This window comes from Prunus persica, chromosome G1 (assembly GCF_000346465.2).
Source record: "Prunus persica cultivar Lovell chromosome G1, Prunus_persica_NCBIv2, whole genome shotgun sequence".
Lineage (NCBI taxonomy): Eukaryota > Viridiplantae > Streptophyta > Magnoliopsida > Rosales > Rosaceae > Prunus > Prunus persica.
In genome coordinates, this window is record NC_034009.1 from 27,501,764 (window position 1) to 27,524,734 (window position 22,971).

Sequence of the window (22,971 nt, forward strand, 5' to 3'; positions counted from 1 at the left end):
TTTTATTATAGTTTTATGAATAATAGTGCACATTCTAATTATGTTGAAAAATAATTTGATAATCTATTTATTGTTTTGTTTTTAAAACATTTTTTTAATGAACCTATTTTTTTTTCTTTATTACTTGTTTTATGAAAAATAATTTGATCATCTTTTTATTGTTTGTTTTATGAAAACAATTTTTTTTAAAAAAAAATGAGCCTATTTTTTCTCTCAAAATAATGTACCTATTTTTTTTCTCTAATAATGTACCTAGTAAAACAATACCTAGTATAATGAACCTATTTTTTTCTCTAAATAATGTACCTATTTTTTTTTCTCCAATAATGTATACCTAGTAAAACAATTTACCTAGTATAATGAACTTATTTTTTTCTTCTAAATAATGTACCTATTTTTAAAGTACGGAAATTTCAATTACAAAGTAATTGACCTATTTTTGACCTAGGTACATTATTACAAATTATACCCAGTAAAACAATTTACCTGGTATAATGAACCTATTTTTTTCTCTAAATAATGTACCTTTTTTTTTTCTCCAATAATGTATACCTAGTAAAACAATTTACCTAGTATAATGAACTTATTTTTTTCTTCTAAATAATGTAGCTATTTTTAATGTATGGAAATTTAATTGAACTATTTTTGTTTATTTTTTTGGGTAAATAATATACCTATATTTTTATACGTATATATTTATATTTATATTTTTCATATGTACATTATTGGATATGTAATTTACATATTTTTTTTATTTGCAATTTTAAGGGGCCATATGTTAGAGGGAATGGCAACCAAAAGAAATAGGGTGATTGATATGCTATTAATAGGGAGTTTTAGTTACAATTACGGCAGTTAATGAAATGCTTGGAATAAATTATAAATGAAATATGAAGTTTGATGGCAAAGATGTAAAAACATAGAAATACTACGACCTCTTATATCCTACTGGTCATTTAAGTTTGAAATTGGGTTTTACACATAGATTTATAGAATGATGGATATATGTTTAGGAAATAGAAATTGTAGGGACCTATATTGGACAAGCCCTTTTTACCATCACATTTGTGGTAATTTGAAAGCTAAACTTAAGGTGTTTTAATTCAATGCCTAATCCAAAAATAATTATATGATTTATTATCTTAGGTTGTTTAGCCAAGAAGGAAAAACCTTGATGCATGAATTGGTGATTTCTAGGGTGTTATATATGTGTGTGGCCAACTGCTGAGGATTGTTGCTTGATAACTTTGGGGCCACAATAGGCCTAGAAATTGTTCACATATTTACCTTTGTTTCTTTTATGGGACAGCTTATTTAAGTAATTAATTGTGTTAATGGTCTAGTTTAGTGAAAAATGATATTGACTTGCAGTACAGAGGTCTTTAGTTCGAACTCCCAGGGCATCATAGTTGTGTTGTGTGGTGTTTGTGTGAGAATGTTGACATGAGTTAACTTACTAAATCAAGGAGATTTATTTTCTAAGTTATTAGGTGATTTACTACCTTGTTTCATATAATTGACACATCTTGTATAATCAGGAAATATTCCCCTAATTAATTACTCTATCTTTTCCTTATAAACTCCTATATATACCTCCTTACGGAGAAGAATACAATTAACTTAAAGTATTCAAACCATATTCATATTTTAGCATTGTATCAAAGCAATCGATCCTAGGTTGTCTTTAAGTCCTCAAATTCAAACACAAACCGTAAATCAAATTCCTCAAATCCAAATCCTAAACTCTAAAATCAAATCCTCTTATCAAACTCCCTAAACACATACCTTTATCTTACCCTCAAATTGTTCTGCTGCAATGGGCGACGTCTCGCTTCCGATCAACAGAGGATCTTCCACCCATACTCCTCAAATCGTTACTATTCAAAGTGACAACTCCCCGCTCCCTGCCGGCGTCACTCTGACTAAGACCAATTATGCCTTATGGTCTCAAGTCATGGAGAACAACATTGTTGCATAAGAAAAAATTGGGTTACCTAACCGGTGACACTCCAAAGGCTCATGAGCTCTTGTCCACCTACAACAAATGGTGTACCGAGAACTTTTGAGTCAATGGGTGGTTAATTGACTCCATGTCCCCCGATTGATGAATCATTTCATCCAGTTAAATACTGCCAAAGAAATCTAGACTGCCATCAAGAAGACTTACTATGAGGGTGGCGATGAAACTTATCTTTTGGATCTCAACAAACGGGCATTCATTATTAAACAAAATGGTACACCAGTTCATAAATTCTACAGCCAGTTGCAGGGCATCTTTCAAGAAATTGACCATCGGAGTCCTATCCTTATGCACTGCGCATTCGACGTGACTGAGCGCTATATAGAACTAGATCGTCTTCGTGTTCACCTTTTTCTTTCCGGTCTTGACCCTGAGGTTGATCAAGTTCGAGGGGAAATCCTATGCAAAGATCCTAAATTAGACCTTGATCAAACCTTTGCCTATGTTCGTCGTGAAGCTCAACAAAGAATGACTATGATTAGTGCTAAGGAAGCTTCTGTAGTGGTAACTCAACGTCAAATGTGGCCCCAGACTTCTACCGGTGGCTCTTCTCAGAATAAGGCCTCAGGATCTCGTCCGGAGAAGAAGTGCACCCACTATGAAGGAGACAAACATACACGTGCGGGTTGTTACGAACTGATTGGGTACCCTGATAGATGAGAACACTCCAAATCTCCCTGTAGGAATAGGAGCAAAGCACTCAACATATCTTTCGAATCAGATCTTATAAGTCATGCTGTTTCGGCTACACCGGCTCCAACATTTGCCTCTATAACCACAACAGGTACCAAATGTTATGTTTTAAATACTTCATCCAAGAAAAACACATGGATCATTGACTCATGAGCAACTGACCATATGACATTTGATACTTGACAAATTACCTCTTATACATCGTCTCCTCAATCGATGGTGTCTACTGTTAATGGTACCATCTCCCATGCGATTGAGGAGGGTTCTCTCTCTCTCTCTCTCTCTCTCTCTCTCTCTCTGTGACTCCCTCAATTTGGATTATGTGTTGATTATTCTATCCTTGCACCATAATCTATTATATGTTGCCCAAATTACTACGGCTTTGGATTGTACTATAACCTTTTGGCCAACTCATTATATTTTTCAAGACATTTTCAGTAGCAAGACGATTGGTTATGGTACTAGGAGGGGCAAACTTGTCTACTCGGACTTGGAGCCTGACAGTGAAGCCAGAGTTGGTCAAGCTTTCAAGATTGGAAGAGCTAGTGTTGAGAAACAAACTGACTAAGTATGGTTATGGCATAGACGTCTTCAACATGCTTCGTTTGGATATTTACATCAGTTATTTCCATCCTTATTCACCAGTTTAGATATTTCAAGTTTTAAGTGTGACATTTGTGAACTGACCAAGAGTCATCTTGTTCTTTTTCCCTTAAGTTCAAATAAAAGTTTGGTTCCGTTTTCTCTTGTTCATTCTGATGTTTGGGGACTTGCTAAAATTGCCATTCTAAGGGGAGCTTGATGGTTTGTCACATTTATAGATGATTGCATACGCATGACTTGGGTTTCCCTTCTCAAAACTAAAGGGGAAGTCAATTTAAAATTTCAACAGTTTCATAAAATGGTGGAAACACAAAGCCCTAATCCAGGTTCTCCGTTTTAACAATGGCAGATAATTTTTCAAACAAGATTTTAACAAGTTCTTACAGGATCATGACATCATACATCAACACTCATGCCCATACACTCTCCAACAAAATGAGGTGACTGAATGAAAGAACATTCATTTATTGGAAGTAGTTCGTGCCTCTCTCTTTGATACCAATATGTCTTGGTCATTTTGGGGAGAGGTCGTCCTCTCTGCAGCTTACCTTATCAATCGTATTCCCTCTAGTATCTTGAATTTTCAAACACCACTTCAAACACTTCACCACCATATTCAAATATCTCTCACCCCCAACCTTGAACCACAGATTTTCAGTTGTGTCGTATTTGTACATTTACATGATCACCAACGAAGCAAATTGGATCCCCGAGCAGAAAAGTGTGTTTTCATTGGCTATGCTCTTCATTAGAAAGGCTATCAATATTATCACCCTCTGAGTCAGAAGGTATATACCTCTATGGATGTCGTGTTCTCAACACGACATATATTTTTTAGCAGCACTTGAGAAGAATCTAGAATCTAACACTCCGAAGATTCTAGAGTTTTTTTTAGCAGGACAAGTTTCTGCCTCAAAGCTACCGGTCGCCTCCCTTTATTCCTTCATGGGTAGAGCCTTAGTTTCAAAATGATCGGTCGACTCCATGCTGTCAAAATTAGGAGGAGGAAATTGAATTGTTTTCTGAGATTTTGTGCGCTCCATACCTACCTTCAGCTCTAGTGCCACACCAATCACCTACTGAGGAAGTCATTAAGGTAACATATCCCCCTGAAACTGATAATACTAATGAAATATACCATGATGATTTGATTTCAGAAAACATAAAGGATACATATAGCCTTATATATCAGCTTCCAGAAAGGAAGAACCGTGGTAAATCTCGAGTACAGTACGAATCAAATTTTAAAGCAAAGGGAAATACCCCATTAATAATTATATATTTCTAAGCAGATTATCAAAGTCGCATGAACACTTTGTGAAATAATTGACCGATATACCTATCCCAAATAGTGTGAATGAAGCATTAGAAGACTCAAAATGGAAAGAAGCCATGAATGAAGAAATGTGAGCCCTCCAGAAGAATGACACATGGGAGCTCGAGCATTTACCTCACAGAAAGAAGATGGTGGGATGCAGGTGGATCTATACTATAAAACTCAAAGCAGATTGATCCATTGAAAGATATAAAGTTAGATTGGTGGCAAAAGGGTATACAGAGGTATATGGTGGATTACCAGGAGACCTTTGCTCTAGTAGCCAAGATCAACATTATTAGAGTTCTACTGTCCTTAGTAGCAAATCTAGATTGGCCACTATATCAGTTCGATATTAAAAATACCTTCTTACATGGAGACTTGGAAGAAGAAATATACATGGATTTACCACCTATATGTAATTTAGCTCATGACAAGAAGAATCAAGTTTGCAAGCTCAGAAAGTCATTATATAAGTTAAAACAATCTCCTATGGCATGGTTTGGAGATTTACTAAGTTCATGGAGAATTTTGCATACACTGAAAGTAATTCAGACCACACTCTCTTCTTGAAGCATGATGGAGGAAAAATTATTGCATTAATTGTTTATGTGGATGATTTGGTCGTAACTGTGAATAACAAATGAGAGCAATAGAAGCTACAAAAGTATTTGTCTTATGAATTTGAGATGAAGGATTTAGGTGCTCCAAAATACTACCTCAGAATTGAAGTAGTAAGGTAAAAAACTAGTATTTTCTGTCTCAAAGGAAATATGTGATGGGTCCACTCACTGAAACATGAATGCTTGGATGTAAGCCTGCTGACACACCCATTGAGATGAATCACAAGTTATGTAAAGGCATGGACCGTTTGCCAAACAATAAGGAACAATACCAGTGCCTTGTTGGAAGGTTGATATACTTGGCACACACAAGACCAGATATTGCATATGTTGTGAGTGTGGTTAGTCAATTTATGCATTCACCCAATGTTTCTCATAGGAATGCAGTTGATCGGATCTTAAGATACTTTAAGTAGCCCCTGAAAAGGGATTAATATTCTCAAAGAATGGAAATATTAAAGTTGTTGGATATACAGATGCTGATTAGACCGGTTCCATTACAGATAGACGCTCTACGTCGGGTTACTATACATTAATTGGAGGTAACCTAATCACTTGGCGGAGTAAAAAATAAAATGTAATTGCTCGGTCTAGTGCAGAAGAACAGTATTGAGGTATGGCTCAAGGAGTTTGTGAATTATTGTGGATCAGATGACTCTTGACAGAATTGGGTTTTAAACCAGAGAAGCCAATGAAGTTACGTTGTGATAATAAGTTAGCAATCGATATTGCTCATTATCCAGTTCAACATGATCGAATTAAACATGTAACAAACCGATCCTAAATCAAATTTTAATTATTAATTTATTATGGGAAAAGACTATTTTACCCCGGAAATATTTTATTGGGTCAAAATTTGACTTTTGGCTCAAGAAGGAATTTGAGGATTTCAATTATACCGTTGCGTAGAGCACATCGAGATGAGTCCGTAAACACGTACTGGGCTCAAATCGGAGTTGTAACGAAGAAGTTACGATCAAAAGAAGTTTAGTGGCATAATCGTAAATTTTTTGAAGTTCAGAATTTTTTAACCCAGATTTCTTCTTCCTCTTGCGAATGTTTCGAACAACCATTTTCAGACAACCATTTCTCCTCCGTCTGGCCACCAAATTGAGTGCCACAACTTGCAAACTCTTCGCCTCTCTCTCCTCTTCCCATTCATACCCATATCCAGCATTGATTCTAAGCAAATCAACCAGAAAATCGAGCCAAAGTTGAGCCCGAAAACGGGCAGCTTCGAACCCAGAAATTTCGAGGTATTTTCCAGCGGATTCCAGCTGCCACAGCTCAGGTTTTTCAAGAGACAAAAAGCTTCGTTCGAGGGCTTTAAAGTTGGAATTGATCGTCTAGCCAAGGCACCCGGGGCCAGGCAGACCCGCAGGAAGGACCTTCAGGAGGTCCAGCTAGCTCAGACCAGGAGTGAGTGGACTTTTGTTTTATTAATGATTTTATGCAAATGAATTTCATTTCTTGATCTTGAATAAGTTTTATTGATTATGGGTTTCCTAGCATGATTTGTTGAAGTTAAATATCTTTATTTATGTGCTGCCTAGTTGAATATGCTAAAAGGATATGGAAAGTAAAGATTGAGATATATATCATATAAAAGGCAGCAGAGTTTTAGATTTAACGAAAATTCAGTTATTCATCAGATTTTTCAAAAATTCTATATTTTATTAAGCCACCTTAGGTACCCAGATATAAATATGTTGCCTTCGGTATATAAGTTGCCTTCAGATAAAATAAAGTTGCCTCAGAATAAATGTTGCCTTTGGAACAAAATTGTTGCCTTCGGTATAGTCAGCGCGCTTGACAGTTGCCCCACGAGTTTCGGGGACGCCTGGACCATGGGAGCGAGAAATACGGATTAGGCTGACCAAGGTCCCCTGAATCCTGCGAGTTGCGGCTCGGACTGACACTTGTGTCACCGAGACCTGCGAGTACGTGTCACAAATTGTGACATGAGGAATTGATGGATATCAAGAATTGACGGCATACAAGGAATTGACGGATATCAGGAATTGACAGAAATAAAGGGGTACACCTAGGTGGTAGTTTTAAATTGATTTCAATGCTTTTAAGAGAGTTTTATCGACCATGAGTATGATTGGCATATACGTATATAAATATATGAATGCACTGATTTTAGTACGAATATAATAAAGAGGATAATTCAGTTTGGCATAACTGTTTTTACAGTGGGGTTAGTATGTTCATATGCTATTTTCTAAACCTTTATTTTTGTCCACTCACATTTTTGAATGTTTTGCGCCCTCAGGCAATAGATGTGCACCAGAGCGCCATCACCGGGTAGATTCCACACTCCGCTCCACTCTCCCTCTTATATAGAATTTTCTTTTGAAATCAAATTGTTCTGTTGTATATTCCGGAATTAGTTGCTCTTATGACTTGCTCTAGGACTTTCTGTGTGGCCTGAGGCCGTTTAGTTTATCAGAACTGTTTGGATCTTAAATTGGAAGCATGCTGGCAGTTGAGATATGTATATTTATGCTTTTGACAGGTGGAAATTTTGGGAAATGATAAAATTACAGGGAAGGCTCTACCGAATTTTCGACAGAAGTCAAACTTGTAATGAACTTGAATTTTAACTAGAAGGGCAATTTAGTCATTGTGCCCGGCACCCGCCAAGTGTCGGACACGCACAGGGTTCGGCTCCAATTTCAAAGTGGAATTTGGGTCGGGTCATGTCAAAACATGTTGATGAGTATAGACATTTCATCAAAGAAAAAATTGAGAAGAATATCATATGTCTACCTTTTGTAAAATTGAAATATCAATTAGCGAATGTCTTAACAAAGGCTGTGTGTGGATGAGTGTTTTATGACTCACCAAGTCGGAAATTGATGATGTGTATGCACCAACTTGAGGAGGAGTGTTGACGTGAGTTAACCTACAAAATCAAGGAGATTTATTTCCTAAGTTAATTAGGTGATTTACTTCCTTATTTCATATGGCTGACACATCCTTGTATAATTAGGAGATATTCTCCTAATTAATTACTATATCTATTTCCTTGTAAAACACCCTTATTAACTCTTATATATGTCTCAGTATGAAGAAGAATACAATTAACCTACAGTATTCAAACCATATTCATATTTGAGCAAGAAATCCACATCCCCTATAATTTAGACTATAGCTTGTACTAAAAAGTGTACCTAATTGTATTCAAATTTCAAAAATAATAAGTTATATATATCACAAGCTTCTGCATTTAAAATCTACACATTTTCCCCTCATTTACCGCATTTCATTTCTTCTTAGTCGTCGTTACAATCCCTATCTAACTTCATTAAAACAGGTTAAGTGAAATTGCACAAAAATAAAGCCATGATGTTGATCTTTTCTCACGACATTTGTTTTGGTATTGTGTCCATTTATTTATTTATTTATTTATTTGGTTCAAACTGTTTTTTATTTTAGTAAGTGGTATTTTAGGTTTGCCATAATATGACAGCCTATGTATCTCAAATTTGCAATGTTCTTCCTTTTTATCTCATTATATATGCCAGCTTGTGAATATTTTCGCTTGATGTCCATAGATCTCACATCACTCCACCTGCTCTCCTAAGCATTTTAAGGCAACAGTTTAACAGACCAGCTTTTCTTCTAATATTTCCAGTCACAATCATAAAATGACTAGAAATATGAAAAACACCCAAAACAAAATAAAGTGCCACAATTTGGAGCTGGAGAGACTCCAGCAGAAAGTCAATAAATTTTCACTGCTAGACCTTTCTTCATATTATATATAAACAATTAAGTGTAACAGAGATCTCATGCGGCAATGAACCAAACTTTCCCTGCTTTCTGCCTTCTCATCTATTGCCAGACAAGATTACAAATTTGAGACAAATGAATATATATTTCTAGGATAGGATCGTGGCAGACATTTTTGAAATATTAGGCACCGGCAGCAAGATTCAGAGGTTGTTACTCTCTTCAGATTTGGAAGGGCCAGCACCCATTGATAAGGTCCTTACTGCAATTCTGACTGCACCAACGGCGCTAAGCTGCCTCATCTCAGGGCTTAGCCCATGTCCAACCTGGTTTTTACACCCTTCTTCCATCTGAACACCCACAAAGTATGCAATCTGAACAGCCACAAACATAGTAAGAGAAACAGAGTGACATATATAAAATAACCACAAGTTCTTTCCGGCCACTTAACATCAGATAGAGTTGAATGGAACTAAACTGATATCGTCACTTAGAGTACTAATTTTGATACTAAGGATTGAGGGATCATATGTCTACGACTCTAAAGGGATCTACATGTTATACAGAAGCAGAACAGCCACATTGCAACACGCCAAAATATCAAGAGGTTAAATTCTTCATCTAATGGAGAAAGATTAGAAATTGGTAAGCTGTAACAGTTCTGATATAGACACCGGTGACCCCAGTTGTTAGTAACATGCACACTAATGGCCAATAGCTTATTCTGATTTTACACCAATAATATATTGTGAGCTGAAAATGATGATGGAAATTGGTTGAGTAATCAAATAAGTGTGCCACAGAAATGTTTACAGCAGCAGTAAACTGAATCACTCAGAACAGAAATACTTGTGCAACACAAATTGCATAGTTACAGCTCTGCCAACACTTCTCCCAAAGTTAATAATGTCTAGGCTAACATAAGCTTCTCATTTGTTCATAAAGTTTCATGCAAACACAGAAATCCACTGCAAGAGAATCCAAGCTAATCCTCTGTCAACCACATCCCACAGTCACAAGCCAAGCTATTACAGTAATTGGAAATAAACTTGAAGTCCAAAAACTTCAAATTTGCACATAAGAAATACTTTATCTCCTGTTTGTTTAGACCAATAAACAAAGTTGACAAGAGTTTGATCAGTTTAAAGCATATGCTGCTTTACTTTGCTCTTAATGAAGCCAAAGGCACATCAATCAGACAGCATACATGTCATTGACAAAAACAATTAACAGTAAGAAAATTAAGATTCAACCAGACTCATGAAAGCTTAGCATATAAAATACCTTGCCAGAAGCATTACGAACAGGTGATATGTGTAGGAGATTCCAAAATGAACTCTTATCCTTCCTGAGAATGAAGCAGAAACAAAAGTCAAAACAGATGAATAACGTGGAGTTCATGCAAAACATATTGAATAAATAGTCAAGTAGCGACCTGTAATTCAAGATACGTACTGTGCATGCTTTTTCGTTTTGAATGCTTTCCTTTATCTGGGGAAAAAAAGAGAAAAGATGGGATGGTACACTTAAGACTATCTATTCCATCAAGTCACCAAAGTACATGGCGAAAACCAATAATCATGACAGAAAAGGAAAAATACCCGATATATCATTGAGGAATCTGTATCCACCCCACTTAAAAATCTACAATTGCGCCCCAAGACTTCATGTCTGGTATAACCTATATAGGTAAACAACTGAGTTGAGTAACTGCATATGCTGGATTCTTGAAAAGATTTGCAAAGAACGTCAAGTCTAGAATGGTTTAGTATTCCTCTGGCAAATAGCATTGTGAATGTTACCTGTCAATTTGAAGAAGGCATCACTTGCATAAACTATAGGCATGTCTGGTAAGTGTGGATCAGTTCTACAAGGCAACACAATCATATCGAAGCAAACACAAAGTATAAACATCAGAAATCTTCAGAAAGTATGATACCTACTGCAAAGTAAGAAAATGAGAATTTGCAACAACTCACAATACAAAGCTTTGTTTGATTCTACCAAGAGATATATTTAAGGATGAACTGAGAAGGCCAAGAGATAAGCTGCATCTCTTTCCACAGACCAATCTGCCCGTTAACTCGCTATAGTGAGTTAGCACAGACAATATGTTATTAATGGCAGTTGCAGCTCTTGTCTTCTCTACATCACTTGCCTCGCACGACTCTTCAATCTCCAATCCTGTATGTTACATAGTAAATGAAAACTCAATCACAACCAATACTTTGTAACAAAATAAAAAATAAAAACCATAAAATCACATCAAAACAAAACTTGAACCGCAACCAACAGAGCTACAACACCTAAAAGGACAGATCAGATTGCTAACCGTAAATGAATGTGTGACAAGTAACTTCAAATCCACTATCAACATTCATAGATAACAGAAATCATTAATTAAGCAAGTAGCATAGTCAAATATTACTTGGAATAGAAAATTAAACGATGCCCCTATCATTACACAAGCAAAGTATATTGCATAGTCATTTATAGAACCACAACGCAAATTGATAAAGAAACAAACCTCTGTCATCAGCATCATCAAATGCAGACTCCAGAGGCAAGACACGACCCAATTCAACCGAAGAGCACACTTCTTTTCTACAAGACCCATAAAAGATATCATTCATCCTAGACCCCTCTTCGCACAAATTAACCCCGTTTCTGCCAGACCGCCTCGGCTTCCTCGAAATCGGAACCTGAACTCCCACAAAATGAGTCACCATCCCATCTTCTTTGTTAAAAACAGGGCACATATGAAACAACATCCAAAAGGGTGTCCCGTCTTTGCGATAATTCAGCAAATTAATCTGAATAGCTCTCTCTTCCCTGATGGCCTCTCTTATTTCCACAACCGACCTTCTGCAAGTCCCCGGACCTTGAAACACTCTACCATTTCTGCCAATCACCTCGCTTTTCGAATAACCCAACATTTTCAAGAACCCTTTGCTCGCAAATACAATTGGGTGGCCAGAGAGACAAGGATCAGTGATTGTGAAACTGTCGGGCAATTCGCTCAGAGCTTCCTGGACCCAAAGCGAGTAACGGCTATTGAATGATTGCTCTATCAAACCCAACTCCGATTCCATCTTCCTTGTTCTTCAATCTCTTGTACAAAACCTTCGTCTCTCTCTGTGTTCGAGTTAGTCCCAATCCCATGTGGGCACCTAAGCGGGTGTTTGTGCCGCTTGCAGCTTCAAAATTCAAAGACAACCCAGTAAGAAGAAGAACCAGGGCACCCAGAAATTCGAGGAATTATAGCATACAGGTCTTGCCCAATGATTTCTCAGAGACTCTTTTCGATAGATGAAATGTAAAAATGGCAGCTTTGATAAAAACAGAAGGGTAGTTTTACGTGAAAAGGCTTACATCTCTTGAGAGGAAGTCAGCTGATAGTGAACTACACACACACACCCTATCCATCACGACTTGCAGATGAAAATTAAAAAATATCTGGTGCGGGTTGTGAACTTGTGATTTTCGAACGAACAATAATCGTTGAGAAATACCCATCAATCGTTTTTAGTTCATTAGTGGAAAATTAAATCTGCATTTTTCTGATGCAATATTGGACACAATAGACAAAAGGCCTGGTGCAGCTGTGCAGAGTCACAAAATATTCTTATTTTATTTTATTTTCGTATTATTTTTTCACTTTGGGATTGTTATAATTAATTTCTGTCTATTTATGGTTTACCATGAAAGGGACAAGAGTTGAGACCAACCACATGCATTGAGATTGAGATTGAAATTGAGATTGAGAATCGACACACACCAACCTGAGATTTTATGCGTTTCAGTAGCTTTACAATGACTCACTTTATTAATGTGACACTATAGAGAACAGCTTCTGAATTTTACAATTTGAGATCAAATCACTGCAAGGAAAACCACAAAGAAAGTTCTAATTTTTTTGACAAATCTGAACTATTTTGATTTCTTTGGGTAAATGGATGTACCAAAACAATGGACGTGAGATAAAGTTAATGAATGAAATCACCTAGGATCCTTCCATAGTCATTGTTTGGCTTGGTGATTGTTTTGTGGCCATCCTCATATCATCTCACATACCACAACACATCAATTAAGCCGCCTTTGGTTTGGCCTATAATGGAAAGGAAATGACTCTCATCTACATGTGGACCCCAACTCCACTCCATTATTGATTTTACACATACAAGTTCATAGATGTGTTTGTGATAATCGCCTATATATATATACAAGTGCCTTTCAATCTTCGATGAAAATTTAATTCATTAATGAATGAGAGTCCCTCACCTACAAGTAATCATCCTATCTTCAAATGAGCTCAGGTTAGAGGATTTCCAATCATTGTCAACTGATGTTGGTTCAAGAAAACCAAATGGATTAAGTTCGTAAACCGACAAAACTAATAACAAAACACAGGAAGGAACCGACTTTGATGATATTTATCCAATCCACCTCATTTGGTGTCGTCCCTTCTAATTATATATGTGATGCTTTGCTTGACGTGGCATGTAACCACAAGCTGCCTTCTGTTTTTATGCCAAACCATAATGATAATATTATATTAACTTAACCTAAAACTAATCGTATGTGTCGTAATCACAAATCAATAAAATAGTTTTGAAAAAACAACAGAAACATCAGGAAATGGATAACGTAATGCACCGCTTAATATGAGTGTCAGTCCATACGACAGATACCAAAATAAAATTTCATAAAATTGCCCTCTTTGTTTGGGTGGTAACCAGGATAAATATTTTCTCAAAACAAAAAAGTTTGGATATTCACAACAAAATACAAATATTATCATCTTACAAAGCCGAAAGGTTGACAATCCTTTATGTTGATTTTGTGATTAGAGATTGGCTATATTATATAAACAAATTATTTTCCATGGGGCCTAATTTTACATTTCATTTTATTGGGTAAATTCACTTCACATAGGGGCAGAGCTAGGATTCTCGATATGGAGACACCAAAATTTATTTGCATTTAACTTTCTCATCTTTAATCGGGTCACACTTAATTGCAAAAATTGTATTGTTATAGTATATGTTTTGTAAAAAATCAAGGTCACGACATGCCTTGTTGTGGCTCCGTCCTGTATTCACACCTAGAACCACACATAAAAAATAATAATAATAATAATAATTACACTACACTCCATGGTATATCTAAAAACACCAATTTATTTTTTAGGAGCAAAATTATTATTATTATTATTTTATAAATTCCATCCATGGATGGCCCAACCTTAAGATTTGGGCTCCGTCTGTAGTTGCGTTCTCTTCTGTTTTGGGCTTTATGAATTTGAAAGTTTCCGACCGAAAAACCAACTCTCTTTTCTTCTTTTCCAGCGACGGTTATGGTGGTAGTGAAATGCAACCCGAAGTTTACAATTAGAGCTCTCAGAGGCTCCCTTCTGAATTCTGATCGCACACCACCAAAGTATCAGAGTCTTGCGTCCTCCGGAGCTCACATTTAGGGCTTTTCCGGCAGAGAAGAATCGGAATCGGACAATTAGGGCTTTCAGCTTTGAGACGTTTCTGGCTTGCGATCACCTCTGAGGTTCAGAGGAGAGCTCGATCTCGGGTAAGTAGATTTGGTTCTGACGAACAGCTAAATCAAATTTGGATTTTGAGTCTCAGCCAAATGTGATATTGGGACGCATTTGGTGTTCGATTATAGTGCCAGCGTTAGACCCAATTACTGTGGATTCGGCATTGGAAGGCCAAACTCAAAACCAATGCCAAATCGTTGGAAATAGAAAGCGCCTTGTAGATTTCATGTGATATCTTTAGAGTGTGCTTTTTATTTGCTTGTTTATCATAGATATACCATGAGTGTGAGATTTATAGTGCTTTAACTGTTTGATCAAGTGCTCATTGTTGTAGTAGTGTGATAATAAAGCCTCTGGTTTGGATCCAGTGGCTGTTGATTGTAAATGTTGAAACTTGGTGTTTGAAAAAAGTGTTAGGAGGAGGTGATATAAATTTTTAGTGTGGGGAGTTTCACTAGCCACAAGGCACTGCTGGTAATTTGACGTTCTAAGTGATTTTTCAATGGGATTCAAACACCAGCTTCAACGACATGGGTTTGCATGTTCAAGTCAGATGTACATATATGCTTGCGTTAACGTAACCCATGTTGTAATTGAATGACCACATTTATGGATTTTGCAGACACTTATTTTGGTGGGACAATGAATTTCCTTATGCGGTCAAGTCATGTACAACGTGTGTCAGCAGAACAACCGTCTGTTCCTGAACCACCTGCAGATGCTCACCCTACCCCAAAATCAGCAACAACATTGGAGGGTCTAATTGCTGAAGATTCATATCCACAATATTCCACAATCGATGATCATGTTGGAGAAAGTGAATATAGAGGTGAAAATGCCATTGGTGCAAATAATGAATCTTCTGTCATAGCAAAGCATTATGACGTATCTGATGAGGAGGGATGGATTGCCATTCCATACAGTAAGTGATTTCCATTACACTCAACATGCATGTTTTAATATTTTCATAATGTTTAGGATTGCATGCACACTTATAAGTGTGCACATAAACTGCGTTATAATACACATGCATATAGTTGATTAGGTGCCTATATTATATATTCAATACGTAAAATATATCATGGTCGTGATATAAAATTAGTATATCTAAAGCGTGTTTTGCTCTTGCAGAAGAACTCCCTGATAATTGGAATGATGCACCAGATATACATTCATTACGCTCTCTGGACCGCTCCTTTGTTTTCCCCGGTAGCTCTTTCTTGAATTTCCTGACTCTTTTTCTCCCAATGGGAGATGTATCCTTTATTTAGGACCTGAAATTTATTTTTAATCCAGGTGAACAAGTTCATATCCTTGCATGCTTGTCAGCTTGTCAGCAGGATACAGAAATTATTACTCCCTTTAAATTAGCTGCAGCCATGAGTAAAAATGGCATAAGACAAAGCCCAAAGAAACAAAATGGAAATGCTGAAGAGGGTAATGGTGCATTGTTGAGAAAAGGAGAAATGAGTCCTGACAGTCAAGGTGCAGAACAAAATGGTGAAACCCTGTCAAAAGAGAAGACTGATCTACAAAAGGATGTTACTGATAGTGAATCCCTTCTTAGAATGGAGGATCACAAAAGACAGACTGAAATCTTATTGCAAAGATTTGAGAGGTCTCATTTTTTTGTTAGGATTGCAGAGTCAAGTGAGACACTTTGGTCAAAAAAAAGTGCTCCTAAGAAATCTTCAGTATCTCTTGGGATGGATGGTCAAGAGTCTAAGGAAAATGGAACCCAGAAAAATGCTGTAAATGTGTCTCGATTTAATGCTATTATTGATAAAGGAAATTTTGATCCCAAAGTCTCTGGTGGTGTAGCAAGAAATAATGTCAAGTGTTGCTCTCTTTCTAATGGAGACATAGTGGTATGTGTAATGAAGCTTCTAGGTTCTTCCTTGTATGCGTACATATGTGTTACTTATATTCTCATCTTATTTCCACAATTATTCTCTTTTTTGCTAAATAATGGGTATTAATAAACTCAAAGTTGTAGACTTAAGTTGTGCCAACCTAAAACGCAATGTTACGAATATGTATATTTGCGAGTCTGTGTGTGTGTGTGTGCTTATGCATCAATATACGTGATAAGTGACAGAAAAAATATCAGTAGTTGTGCCTTTTATGTTAACCCCATTGACATGCACCTATAAATCTTAAGCTTTCTGCAAGGTTTTACTGGAGGAAAGCCCTGGTGGGTCTTAGTTTGTACCAAAATAAGCAAGAGTGTTGTAACTCTGATAACAATTTGCTGACCCTTAGGTTAATTTTCTGCTGCTGCTTTGTTTATTCTACCTTCCAATTTTAAATATCTTAGTTCTGAAATTTTTTTTCCTCTCACATTCATGGCTGGTTTAAGCAGTTGTTCAGATCACTGATTCTCATTCCATTTTCTTCTTTGGAAGGGTGCAGGTTCTTTTACAAGTGAATGTTGGTGTAGATTTTTTGAATGACCCTGTTATTGAGATTCTTCAGTTTGAGAAATCTCGTGAGGGAAGTTTGTCTTCTGAGACTCAGGAAAACTTAGTTGATGCAAATCAGGACCCATGTGGAGAATTGTTAAAATGGTTGCTTCCATTGGATAACACACTTCCGCCTCCAGCTCGCCCTTTATCTCCTCCTTTAACTTCCAATTCAGGAATGGGTAGCACATCTCAAAAGTCTGGTTCTCAACTCTTCTCCCATTTTAGAAGTTACTCCATGTCATCACTACCACAAAATACTACACCACCACCTGCACCTATTAAAGCCGCCAGTTCTAAGCCAACCTTTGATCTTGAAGATTGGGATCAGTCTTCATCTCAGCAGTTCTGGAAGAGTCAAAAAACTGGTTACGAGGTGCTTTTATCTTTTCGAGGTGTGTCATTGGAGCGAGAACGATTTTCTGTTTGTTGTGGATTGGAGGGAATCTATACTCCAGGAAGAAGGTGGAGGAGAAAACTTGAAATTATACAACCTGTAGAAATCCATTCTTTTGCTGCTGACTGCAATACAGATGACCTTCTCTGTGTCCAGATAAAGGTGTGAGCAATGATTGACTAGATCAAGGTGTTTGTTATATATGCCTGTCTTCTCATATCTTTCCAATTCTAATCACTCTTGTTAGAAATGTCATGTTTGTTAGGCTGTCTCACATTCCTGTTAGGTTATCATTTTGTTTTGCAGAATGTTTCTCCAGAACATGTGTTTGTTAATACTTGTTTTTGCCTGAAATTTTTATAACATCATTCTTGTTAGGAATGAGATGTTTGTTTGGCTTCGTTCCGCATTCCTATTAAGTTATCATTTTGTTTTGCAGAATGTTTCTCCAGCACATGCACCACATATTGTGGTATATATAGATGCTATAACAATTGTATTTGAGGAGGCTTCAAAAGGTGGACAATCCTTATCATTACCAATTGCATGTATTGAAGCAGGAAACGACCACAGTTTGCCAAACCTAGCCCTCAGGTTGTTTTTATGTCTTGGTATTTTAATTTGGTATTCATTTTTTTCATGCTGATTGTCCTTGTTACAAAATATCATGTTTTCTTCATGGTGATTGTGCATGCATTCTTGGAGCACGTCAATATCTGGGATTAGAAAATTGTATGGGTTGGCAACCCCAGGCAGTTGGGGTTAAGTTGCTGTGGAATATTGCTTAGTACTCTGTGTTGGTGGACACTTAGTTTTGCATTTCTTCTTGGATGCTCATGCATCATTATTTAATGTCATCACACTTCTTAAAATAAGACTTTCAGGAAAATAAGACTTTCAGGATGTGATTACCTATTTCAATTCTCATTCTTGTTAACTTTAGCCTCCCTACAGAGAGAGCAGATGCTTATTATCTGGCAATGGTCATTTAGTGTGGATTGGCTGAACCCAGTACGGAGGTTTCTATTGTGAACTTTGTAAATTTGATGTTCACCAGAAACATGGAGTCTGTAATTGGAACATTTTTTGTTTAGTTATTGGAATCCTAAGTTTATTTCTTCTCTTCTCATTAGAATTTCTCATGGCAGGAGAGGTGAAGAGCATTCCTTTATTCTTAAACCGGCAACATCCCTGTGGAAGAATCTCAAGGCTGGTGGTGATAGAAGAACTCAAACATCACAACTGCAGGCTGGAAATGCAGCATCAAGTTTGCGTCCACCATCTAAGGCTGTTGAATTAAAGAGGAGTGCTTCAACTGCTGATCAGTATGCAATTATGGTTTCATGTCGGTGCAACTACACTGGTAATTATATTCCTTTTAGTGTACCCTATTTGGAGAACCTAAGTTATTTGTTTCTAATTCTTCTTCTTTTATGTTACATCTGTAGAGTCGAGATTATTTTTCAAACAGCCAACAAGTTGGCAGCCACGTGTTTCAAGGGATCTTATGATCTCTGTTGCATCTGAAATGTCTGGACAATCTAGTGCACCCAGTGGAGGGGTCTCTCAGCTTCCTGTTCAGGTTTCATACACTTAGTAGTTCATATGCATATGTGGTGTTTTCTTCTTTTTTACCTTGTATAATCACATTTCATCCAATTTTTCAATTTGCAGGTCTTAACTCTTCAGGTTTCAAATCTAATGTCAGAAGATCTAACTCTGACGGTTCTTGCTCCAGCTTCATTTACTTCCCTTCCTTCAGTGGTCTCCTTGAATTCTTCACCTTCTTCACCAATGAGTCCATTTGTTGGTTTTCCTGAGTTTACAGGAAGGAGTCCTACAATGCAGAGGCTAAGCTCACCACTCCTTTCATCAGAGAATCAGAAACAAAATGGTAAAGGTGGAGTTTGGCCAGCTTCTTTCAACGAACAGGCTTCTCCAATATCTGATGCCATTCCTAGTAATGGTTTGTGTTGTACACATCTGTGGCTTCAGAGTAGAGTTCCACTAGGGTAATACTTCCATCTTTTTTCTTTTTTCTTATTCATAGATATTCCAATTATTATAATTTTCTATGGTCACATCAGATGCGTTCCCTCCCAATCTATGGCAACCATCAAGCTTGAGCTACTTCCATTGACCGATGGCATAATTACACTGGACACACTACAAATTGATGTCAAGGAAAAAGGTACTCATCCTATTATTTCTACTATTTTCTTTTTACACGCATCCTTGTCAGAAGAATGCTTATTGAGTGGACTCTATTAGGCTGTTAATATAATCAATAAAGAATTAGTATACCAGAAGACACTTGGGCTGGTCTTTGCACTCTCTGGTTCCTCCATCAAAACAATAATTTCGGAGGGTTATCCTTAATTAAATGAAAAAACCCAACTGTCGAATTTGTTCTGATGGAGTATCATGTTCTGGCATAACAGGTCTTACTTATATACCGGAGTACTCACTGAAGATTAATGCGACTTCCAGCATTTCAACTGGGATTATTTAGGAAATATCTAGTGCGCCGTGCATTTCTTTCAACATCTTAAACTGAACCGTGAAGGAATTTTTGAACTGTCACTTGTGTAGCGATCAAACATCGGGTGCGTAACAACAGGCACCGAGGTTTCCCTTGGCTTTGTTTAGTTGGAATTCTCATGTCAATTCGTTCTAGTAGAAATATAAGGTCACAGTGTGTGTTGTAAACCGTGGCTTGAGAATAGGGATTGTTTGATACCCCTTTACCCCTTCCAGTGGGTGACTGTATTCTCTGTAGATGAATCTACTTGTGTGATATGTAATCATTTAATACAGAAAAAATTGTGTAGATTCTTATTGGGTTGACTCTTTGTTGTCCATTCAAAAATTAATTTCAAGCTTTTATTTTTACTTCTTCCAATGTTACGTTAGTTTTGACGGTCCTAAACACAAGGATCAAATCGGTCAAATTAAGAATACAGGGAATAAATTGGCCAACGTTGCAAAATACATGGACCATTTTGACATTTAACTCTAAAATAAAACAGATATTTAATTAAATTTGCTAAGAGTGAGGTGCCGCCCTATTCTTCTCTTGAATCTATTTTTCTCTACCTGTTGTGAAGTGATGTCAACCCCTTATGATTTGATGCTTTTTACAAGGATTTCCTACCATGTGTCAATATTCCAAATGTAGACTTGCTACTCTATAAAATATGATCTTTCTTTTTTTAATCTACACTTAAAATAATGGGTTAGCAAAAAAAAAGTCATAAAATAATTATAATGCCTGAAAATGCAGGCAGATGATATTGAGTGGGTGCTGCTCATCTTCAATTTGTTACCAATAGCATGATATTGGACAGGGTGGCCTAATCTACCCCGAATCATTTTTTTGAGTACCAATCATGTGTGATTATTAATATCATGTAATTATTCTCATGCCAAACGTGTTATAATTAGGTAGAAACTTTAAAGTGGAACATGCGTTTTAGATCAGAGTGTTGCAAGAAGCTCTATCTTTGTACTCAAAGTAGTGAGAAATTGGAATTTGAGAGAATTTAAGAAATAGTTTTGTTGCATCTAGAATATATTACAACAAAATTTTGGACCCAACTAATTTAGTCATGGCTCCGATCTCGTCAGGGAAGAAAAAAGATGATCACTATCAAGTTCCACAACCCAAAAAAAAAAAAAAAACATCATCATCGAAAGGCAGGCACAACATTCTTATTCGCCATTTCAATGAGTATATTATAGTAATTAAAAGCAAATAATAATAATAATAATAATTAACATACTGGATATTTGGAAGTCAATCTCGGTGTTGCATGCCAGATTTCTTAAACCAATGAACAAGCTCTTATATTAATAATCTTAATATTCTCGTTGAATTTAATTTAGCTCTTGATAAGTATAATTCTCCAAGCCGCTCTTCATTCTGTTTTTGAGAGTACAAATGATGCTTTGTGTTTTTTTTTTTTAAATAAATAAAATAATGGATACCTTTGAACACGGTTCATCTTTTATATATAATTCATATTGTTATTGCATTATCTACATCCCATGCCTTCAATAGCAATACAAAACTACCAAGAAAATCTTATAAAACTAATATTTTTTTTTTTGTTCTAAGCATTTTTTTCCTTTTTCAAAGATATTGCTCTCCCTCATCCTTGAGAAATTATAGAATGATACGGTATCACCACGTCATCTGGTGATACTTCCATTCAAAATGCGCCATGTGTACTATTTTTTAAAGAAAAATTAATTTTTCAAGAAAAATTAACTATTTATACAGCTGGATTTAAAAATCTAATTTTATAATTTAAAACCATAAAAAAATATATAAAAAAACTCATTAATAATAAAAATCGCCAAGAACCACTTCCCTAAGCTCGATACAAAGCCTCCGCCTGCCCACTTTCTACCATGGCTTCCGTTCGTTCTTTCATTTTTCCAATCTCTCTCTCCTTCTCCCTCTCCATCCCTCCTCTCTATTATGGATTTAGGGTTCATGGAATTTTCTCTCTATGATGGCTTTAGGGTTCAAGGAATTTAGATTGAAGATTTGTTGGAGATGGGTTTATGGTCTTTGAGAAATTATTTAATTTCATACGTGAAGGTCAACAAGTCTAAAAGTTTTTGAGGAATTTGATAAGCTTCCAAAGTCCTACAAGGTATATGGCCATTGAGATTATTGACAAGAAAAGCAAATTTTACAGTAGGTAAATAGGAATCCAATCTTGGTTGCATAGCTTTCCATGTATCAATAGCCGAATCAATTTTTTTTTTTCTTCTAATGATTGTTAAAGTGGAATCATGTGTTGGGGTGTCATCAAATTCACACAGAGAATGAGGCAGTAGTCATGGAAGACAGTGGTGGGGGGTCACTATTGATGAAGCGGATGGTTTTTGGGTTTTTTTTATTTTTAAAGTTTGTCAAAAAATAATACATGTGGCGAATTTTGAATGGAAGTATCACTAGCTGACGTAGTGATACCGTACCATTCTATTATTTCTCCTTTTCCTGGAACAAGCTCATTCCTGCAAATCATAATTTGACACATGTGCAAAAATAATTCATAAAAAACACAAACAAATTTTTGCACACATGTCATACTACTATTGGCAGTAATATATGAGTTCATACTTATAGCAGAAGGAGGGAAGTGTTTTCCCTTTTTCAGAGCAATTTTTTTTTTTTTGGGTTTTAAATAAATTCCATATTAGAAGACAGATTCTAAAATATTTTTCATGTTTTAATATATATATATATATATATATATAACAAAAGGCATAGAATGGTGAAACATTCAAAATAGGGGGTGGACATCAAAACCGGAATACCGAAACCATCTCGAAACTGTGTCAAACCGTACCAATCTTGTGCCGTCCCATTTGGTGTTGACGTGTAAACGGGATGATACCGTGTCATCATGTTACTGTTTGGCACGACACCAGTTAAAGATTTATGATCCCGTTTGGTGCCATACCGTACCTAACAATACATGTAAATAATAATCCTAATTTAATTTCAATTCCTACTCTCTCTCCCATAGACATTTTGACTCAGCTTTGTTTC

At 36.3% G+C, this 22,971-nt stretch overlaps 2 protein-coding genes across 3 annotated transcripts; one reads left to right on the plus strand and one right to left on the minus strand.

Moving 5' to 3' along the window:
* On the minus strand, positions 8,958–12,572 carry LOC18791378 (protein TWIN LOV 1). Of its 2 annotated transcripts, none has more exons than XM_007222215.2 (7): positions 11,523–12,572; positions 10,975–11,179; positions 10,798–10,862; positions 10,597–10,676; positions 10,431–10,486; positions 10,280–10,343; positions 8,958–9,369 (listed from the first exon to the last, which is right to left on the minus strand). In XM_007222215.2, exons 1-7 carry the CDS (start codon positions 12,085–12,087, stop codon positions 9,199–9,201), a joined length of 1,206 nt encoding a protein of 401 aa, XP_007222277.2. In that variant the 5' UTR covers positions 12,088–12,572; the 3' UTR covers positions 8,958–9,198. The 2 variants fall into 2 exon arrangements, 1 of the variants encoding a protein (XP_007222277.2); XR_002269666.1 differs by having other exon boundaries at positions 9,332–9,369; positions 10,451–10,486; positions 11,523–12,087.
* Positions 14,292–20,297, plus strand: LOC18788783. The gene is made up of 11 exons (XM_007225228.2): positions 14,292–14,578; positions 15,169–15,468; positions 15,678–15,755; positions 15,843–16,414; positions 16,959–17,567; positions 17,845–17,999; positions 18,554–18,768; positions 18,854–18,987; positions 19,080–19,417; positions 19,493–19,596; positions 19,847–20,297. Exons 2-11 carry the CDS (start codon positions 15,189–15,191, stop codon positions 19,915–19,917), a joined length of 2,556 nt encoding a protein of 851 aa, XP_007225290.1. The 5' UTR covers positions 14,292–14,578; positions 15,169–15,188; the 3' UTR covers positions 19,918–20,297.